General features: G+C 35.3%; 1 protein-coding gene across 1 annotated transcript in view; it reads right to left on the minus strand.

The window, feature by feature from the left end:
* Positions 1 to 248: 248 nt before the first annotated feature.
* The window catches only part of LOC110039456, a 10686-nt gene continuing 2820 nt past the window's right edge, over positions 249 to 8114 (minus strand). The window contains exons 2-5 of the mRNA XM_020744517.1: positions 6453 to 6706; positions 5919 to 6130; positions 4729 to 4993; positions 249 to 740 (exon numbers count right to left, since the gene is read on the minus strand). Coding sequence (XP_020600176.1) covers positions 441 to 740; positions 4729 to 4993; positions 5919 to 6130; positions 6453 to 6706 — 1031 coding nt within the window. The 3' untranslated portion in view covers positions 249 to 440. The remainder of the gene's footprint in view (positions 741 to 4728; positions 4994 to 5918; positions 6131 to 6452; positions 6707 to 8114) is intronic.

Consider the following 8114-nt stretch of genomic DNA (forward strand, 5'->3'; position numbering starts at 1 on the left):
AATTCAATTAAAAAGGTTATATTCAGGCTGATTGGATCGTGTCGATCCAAGAATACACGTCCCATATGATAAACGGATTAAATGGGTCGGGTTCGGTTTAAGCAAGTTTGGATCAATTTGGATTCGGAATATTTTGACCCTTACAATAGACATATCAAATCACACATATTTGGCATTGGTCAACTTCAAGTTAGACTAAACTCAACATATCAACACTAGTTGACACCTCTAACTTGGTGAATTCGAGTCAAATGAGAAAAAGAAAGACCCAAACTATAGCATAAATCATGATCTCATACATAAGCAATCTTTAAAGAAGTAGAACCACAAACTAATACTAATTCCTCATGCAAAAATAAAATCATATAATCAAATCAAAAGCTCAAAATTTGCTCACATAAGCTATGTGGAAATCAAACTCAACTAATTTTGCACCTGAATTATTGATCTCCAAGCACCAGCACCTTCATAATGGCATCACTCATTCCATCAGCATGTGGGAACATATGACCTCCATCTGGTATTTCATGGTAGTGAACCCAAGGAAGCTTTTCGCTGATGTAACGAGAAAGAGATACATTCACGACTAGATCCAGAGCGCCATGCCATAGGTGGATGGAGCCCTCGCTGTTGGGAAATGGGTTTTTAAAATCCATTGGGTCGAATTCCCAATTGCCGAAGCACACAATCAAGTCGTGGTGGATAGAGTAGAACTCTCCTTGCTGCCTGATCAGTGCCTTCTGATGTTTACAAGGTAGAGGATCAGCTAGTCACGGCTTTATGAAAGTTCACTTTAATGGTAAAACCAACGAAGGTAAAAATTACAAGATAACTACAAGAGAGAAATAAATACCTAGCACTCGATTCTTGTGTATTTACATCTCATATCTAAACTTTTATATTTACATGCATAGCACTTTGGTGCTTTAAGCCTATGCATGAAAAAGTACATTACACTTTTTAAAAGTGGTAACAGTACTATTTTTATTGTGAAATTAAAGATTTGATTGCTATACATGTAAATATGAAAGTTTAGGTGTGAGATGCATAAAGAGAAAAGTGCCAAAATGATCCCTTGACTTTCATAGGTGATCATTTTAGTCCTAGAGTTTATAAAAATGTAAATTTAGTGGCCAGACTCTTTTAATATGGGTTGAAATAGTCCCCAATGAGGATTAGTTTGGTATTAAATATGTGAAAACATGAGAATTGGCTAGTATATATATGTAAATGCCCTATTTTTATATGTACACATTAAAGTTCTCAAGGTAAAACGAATAAAAATAGATATGTTTAAGAACTTTAGCAAGGAAAATGCATGTCTTAATTGTTTTATGGCAACTTTCCTCCTCCAACATAACAGAGCTATGCATTAAGAGTTAAAACCCGTACAATCCTCCTTTCTAAAATATCAAAAAGTACAAGCAAACATGTTGATTTTCAGAATTCAACATAATATTTTTATTGATATGAAAATGGGTATAAATAACCCTTACATAAATCTTAGAATAGAAAAGACAATAAAAAAGAAATAACAAGAAATGAAAGATATAACACCTAATATCTTCAATTAATCAATTCATATTAATTATTTGGAGATACAGGAACAACATAAAATAGGAAAGAAAACACATCCCATCCAAGAAAATAAATCTAAAATAAGAAAATAAATAAATCTATATTAGGAAATAACTCTAATCATCATAATTTCTAACAAGAAAAATTTATTTCATAATATAACTTCTAAGATTTCCCCTCAAGTTGAAACATTAATGAAATTCATGTTCAAGTTGGATTTGAAAACATCAAATAATGGGCGAGGAAGATCCTATGAAGTAGAAATGAAGTAGAACTTGAAGTTTCTCGTAATGCAGTTATATTTAACTACAGTTCCTTCAGTGTCTGTTGGTAGGCAGAAGGCTACTACAAGTAATGTCGCAAGGGAATTTGTAGGAAAGCAAACAACCTGTAGGAAAAACTGACTTATAATTGACTGCGGTTGTCTTTTGATTGCAGCTCCTGCAGTGTCTATAGTTAGACAGAAAGCTCCTGTAGGTAATGTTGTAGGAGAATTTGCAGGGAAGTAGACAATCTGCAAGAAAAACTGACTTTTAGTTGACTGCAGTTCCTGTAGTGCCTGTAAGTAGGCGGAAAACTCCTACAGGTTATGTTGCAGGAGAGTTTGCAGGAAAATAGACAACCTCAAAAAAAAGTTGCAGTGTATGGTCTGTAGAAAAAAGAAAAGCACTAGAGGTAAGCCTGCGACAGGGAAAAGCTTCGAAAGAAGGTCTGCTACAAGAAGAATTTCGGTGGAGGACCTGTTGCAGGAAATGCTCTGGAGGAGGGCCTGATACAGGAAAAAAGCTTTGGAGGAGAGTCTACTATTGGAAAAGCTCCAGAGGAGGGTCTAATGAAGGAAAATTTTCAGAGGGCCTGCTGCAAGAAAAAATTCCAGAGGAGGACCTGTATAGAGTTTTCGGTAGTAGGGAAGAAACTGACGGAGAAGGGCATGGAGGTCGGTTGTTGGGATTCCATTCAAAGATACATCCAACGAAGAGAAGTAATCTATAGGGGAAAATCTACAGACGTAGATCTGGCGGCAGGAAAAACTTACAGGAGGGAGGTATGGCGGCGAGAAAGGCTGTGGGGGAGAGATCATAAGAGTAGGCCCGGCAATCCTGGTAGGAGGTCCAGCCAACAGTAGGGAGGTCCGCAAAAATTTCAGACAGTGGGAATGGCTGCAGTAGGGACTTCCGCCAGCTGGAAAAGATCTGAAATTCGTTCCAGTCTCTATGGGCCTGTCTGAAGCTCTAGGTATAATATGTCTAAGCCTTCGAGATGCTACTTGTGATTTATCTAATGCTATGAGAAGGAATAGAAGCAATCCAATCTCAAGAAGCTACAAATTTCTCTTTGTCAAGCTTCATACTCTTGCTGGTCTGGAAAATTAGAAGCTTTAATTGTTGCATTAACTCCAGTAGCAAAATGATGGCTTCTACACGTCTCCCAAGCCGGCTAGCAGAGATCCTGAGTAGGCCATGTCGGATCCGCGAATCAGTTTGCTCTGGTACTCTCACGTGCACCCTCATGAGTTCCCCAATTGTCATTGGCTTTTTTACGGTCCTAAAGGGGTTGTTGTCCTTCCCGGTGCTGTTTCGAGACGAGTTAAGCCCCAACGTTTTCTTCATCCTGTTAGTAGTCGTCAAAGTTAGAGATCTTTGTGTCGACGGTGGTTGCATAGCGATGAAGCAAATGCAACGGCCTCTACGCCGACAACGGCGTGAATGATCCTCCTGTCGCTGCCTCTCTTTCCAAAGACGAAAAGTATGTCAGCGACTCAATTGCGTTTCGACACGCAGCAACAAAGATCTCGTACGCTATCTCTCGGAGCTCTTGATCAGATGGGTTGCATCCCAATTCTACCAACAGCAAGGTTCGCGCTCCTCGTCGTCAGCGACAAGGAGGAGAAACGTAAGGAATCACCAAACGATTTGCTCCAAGAGTTCTCTAGGGTTCCTCTCGAAGCCATTTTAGGATTTTCAATTCTTCTCTATGCAAGAGTTCCGGCGACCAGCTTTGACGGAGTGTCACTCACTTACTGTAGGTAGGATGGCAGGAAAGAAGTCTGGCGGCCCTGAAAGGAAGACCAGTGGCTAGGGAGGACATTTGACTCTAATACCATATTGATTTTCAGCATTCAGTAGTATATTTTTATTCATATGAAAGGGGGTATAAATAATCATTGCATGAATCCTAGAATATGAAAGATAATAAAAAATAACAGGAAATGAAAGATATAACACTTAATATCTTTAATTAATCTATTTATATTATTTATTTTGAGATAAAGGAAATAAAATAAAATAAGAAAGTTTAAAATAAGAAAAGAAAATATATCCAATTCAAGAAAATAAATCTAAAATAGGAAAGAAAATAAAATTATAATAGGAAATAAATCTAATTCTCATAACTTCTAACATAAATAAATTATTTCATAATATAACTTCTAACAAAACAAAAAACAAGGTTTAGCCTTGAAAGTCTAGTATTAAGTTTGGTATTGATATTATCAATTTCTTAAACTTTGGTATAAATTTGAAAGATTTTTAAACTAATTAATGTTAATTTTGCAATCAAACGCCAGAAATTAATTTCATTTTGCAATCATGTCATAATTTAACCAATAGATTAAGGCTTTCTTTGGTTGGGTGCTAGCTTCTTAGTATGCCTCAAGTCTGCAACTTCTCCAGCAGCGCAAAAGATGTAGAGAGGCAACTTACAAGGCAAACACGCAGAGAAAATAACCCATTGGTCTTCAGCATCAGGTCGTCCAAATATCACTTCCACTCATTTATGTGATATCCAAAGAAAGAATATTAAAAGGGGCATTTACATATTACCACCCCATTCCAATGTATTTACATATCTAACAGTTAAACTTTACTTTTTACATTTACACCACCCAAATCATTCATATCACATAAAAAATGCCACCAGTTCAACTTTTAAAAAAGTGAAATACACCTTTTCAATCATACGTAAGGTGGTATGCATGTAAAAATTGAAGTTAGGTGTTAGATATGTAAATACATAGGACTTGAGTAGTATGTCAGTAAATCTTCCATAACTAAAACCGCATTAATTACCATTTCAATCATGTGAAAGTATTTAACAAACAATCTTCAAGCTTCACCTTGAAAGCACAATCAAAAGTTCCAAGTGTCGTACCTGGTACTGTTTTCTAGCTAATATCTTGGGTAAAAGCTCTTTGTCTTTCTCTGATAAGACGTCCGTGCTTTCTGCTATCACGCTGAAGGAAGGAAACCATTTCTGGGTGTTCCACCAATAAGTTAAAGAGGGCAGATAATGAGCAACACGAATTGCCCACTGGTCTTGAGCAAGCTGTCTGCTATAAGCATCACTAGATAAGTTATTAGGGAAATTGGGCCACCAATAGTTAGAACCTGGAGAAACAAGTGCGGCGCCTGCAAGCCTGCATAAAAAGGACAGCTGATAAAAATTGTAAACTTGGATTTACTAAACCCTGCAAGGGATTTTAAGCAATACTGTGAAGGAATTGTGAAACACTAGAATTTACTAAATCTTAGATTTAAAAGTTAATTTTTTCTGTCTGACAAGATTTAGGTGGTGTTTGGTAGCCAAACTTAAGATAGATTTACATTGGATTTATTGTAAATTCACCAAACATAAATTTTCCTCTATTAAATTCTTCCATCCATTTAAATCCAATAACTTCTCCCACTTAACGTAAATCCCGAATTTAGTAAATCCAATCCAGAGGTGGATTTATCAAATCCGGATTTACTGGATTTAGTAAATCCTACTTAAGTTAAATCTAAGAGGCAACCAAACACCCCCTTAAGTTAAATCTAACTTTACTCCGTTAACATACAGCCCCTAAAATTTTCTTTTATTACTTTTTATAATTTAAAAAAAAAAAGCAGGACTGGATGCAATAAAACATAAGGGAAAAGATTGCTTCTTGTTAGGCATAGTTATTGGCTACAACTCAAGACTCCGAATATCATGCCAGCATTTAAATGTGAAAACCTCGACTTACTGTCATAACTAACCATTTTGATATTCGAAATAATTTCTCCCCAGATAAGAGGATGCATACTAGACAATGGAAAAATCAAGTAAATAACTAGGGATTAGATCAAAATATACATAGGAATTGGTTATGTATGTAAATGCGCCTTGAAATTATTATGACCAAAAAAAAAAAAAAGGAAAACTTCCCATAAAACCACCAAAATTTCATACAAGTGCATGTATTTCAAAATATTAGAAATTTCACTTCCCCAAAACTCGCTAGACTAACCTTCATTGTTCATGAATGCGAGCAAGTGTGATAACTAAAACAGATAAAAACAATAAAAAAGATTGAAACAGACCGGTGAGGTATAAATTTTAGGCAGCTCCAGATATACGCTCCACCCATGGAAAATCCCATGAGATAGAACTTAGGACCTAATGCCATCTTATCAGCGAGTTCCTCAACATCTTCAGCAATGGTTTTCACTGACATCTTTGGATTTGGATCACTCTCCCCGTAACCAGCTCTGTCAAAAGACAGCAAATATACTCCCAATTCATCGAGCATTTCCTGAAAACTCAAGCCAACAAATATCACCTACAGAATAAAAAGGGTAAGGGCCATTTACATACATACCACCCTATTCTTATGTATTTACATATTTAACACATAAACTTTAATTTTTATATTTATACCACCCAAATCTTTCACATCATATCAAATATACCACCATTTGAAATTTTTAAAAAGTGAAATATGCCTTTTTGTGCATAGGTAAGATGTCATGTATGCAAAAATTGATATTTAGTTGTTAGATATGTAAATACATAGGAATTGAGCAGTATGTATGTAAATCTTCCAAAAGGTAAACAAGCAACGATGCTGTCATTACCTGCGAAATAGGAAGTACATCATGCTTACAGCAATCGAATCCATGAATAAATATGACTTTGTGTCTCGCCTTCTCCTGCAAGACGCCTTTTTCAATGTATGAAAGATGTCTTCCATCATTCAGCTTAATTCTTGACGATGTTACACGAGGACCATTTGTTGTTCCACATATATTAGGTGGTGGAGGCCGGGTTGCATTATACGACCATGCCAAAACTCCCACGAGTAAAACCACTAATAGCTTTGAAACAATTCCTAACACAACGAAAAAGTCATCATCGAAAAGTTAGGAGAGGAAAACATAGACTTTGTTTGATTGTTATAATATGAACGAGACCTAATGGAGTCATCAGACTTTAGACGCGAAAATAATAAGGGAAATTTAGATATGCAGCACACAATTCTTATGTATTTACATATCTCACACTAAACTTTCATATTTACATATATAGCACTTTGATGCTTTAAACCTATATATAGCACTTTGATCACTTTGATGCTTTAAACCTATGCATGAAAGGGTGTCTTACACTATTAAAAAATGATAATTATGTTATTCTTTATGTGATATTAAAGATTTGAGTGCTACGCATGTAAATATAAAAGTTTAGGTGAGAGATAGTTAAATACATAAGAATTTTGTGCTGTGCATGTAAATGCCAGTATAAATAATAATAATAATAATAATAATGAAGCAATGAAACATGTATAACTAATGGGAAATCATATCAACTAAATAGAATATTTCTCATTTAAAAAGTTTCTTTATCATTGACTTGTAGATAAAATATTTACCTTAAACAACTGAAGTCATATTTCAAAGTGAAGTGAAGTCTGCTAATAGCAATGAAAGAATGTATTCATTATGCAGCCGTAAGAAAAGGGTTTGAAAAGCTCAAAAATAACTATGAGTTGCAAATTCTAGAGGCTTTTTGGTAACAACTTTAAGGTGTGATTTAAGCGGAGTTAAATGCATAGGTATATAGCACCAAGTTGTTAAAAATGTGAATATCAAACTTTAAGTGTTAGATATGTAAATCCATAAGAATTGTGAGGCATTTATGTAAATTTCCCTAACTTAAATCCTGCCGAAAGGTCCAAAGTAAACATATAGAAGTTCTTTTTTCATGACAATACAAAAGATTTGTTTTCATGTCAAGGTAATTACATCAGTGATAAATTAAATCTCACTATAAAGTGGGATATACTTTTCCTTTATTGATTAAATTAAACAATAAATAAGAAATGAGGAACCGATATTAAGAATAACAAAATAAAGATTTTGATTCACAAGAACTAATAAGGATATTATTTACTTGGAGGACGCAATCTTTATGGAAACTTCACGCAGCAGACAGAAAGAGTTTCTTCTATAATTATGATTGTGTTTCTCTCCTAAAATCAAGCAGTAAAAGTTTTGGGGGCCCTAACTTTTTGCAAAGGGGCCTATTTTAGTCCCAAATTCTAGAAAATTTATTTCCATACGAACTGCGGATGTAGCTCTGCATACGGACTCAAGTAATATGTCGTCATGTGTCCTACACCGGGCTCACCTCATAAAATATTAAAAAAATGGATTTTTTACTGCTGACACGGCCTGGACCTTTTTGAAGTGGAACCGCAGAGGTTGTTAGAGCGGTTTACTTCGTAGGATTATTCGCGG

This window comes from Phalaenopsis equestris, unplaced genomic scaffold (genome assembly GCF_001263595.1).
Source record: "Phalaenopsis equestris unplaced genomic scaffold, ASM126359v1 Scaffold000002, whole genome shotgun sequence".
Lineage (NCBI taxonomy): Eukaryota > Viridiplantae > Streptophyta > Magnoliopsida > Asparagales > Orchidaceae > Phalaenopsis > Phalaenopsis equestris.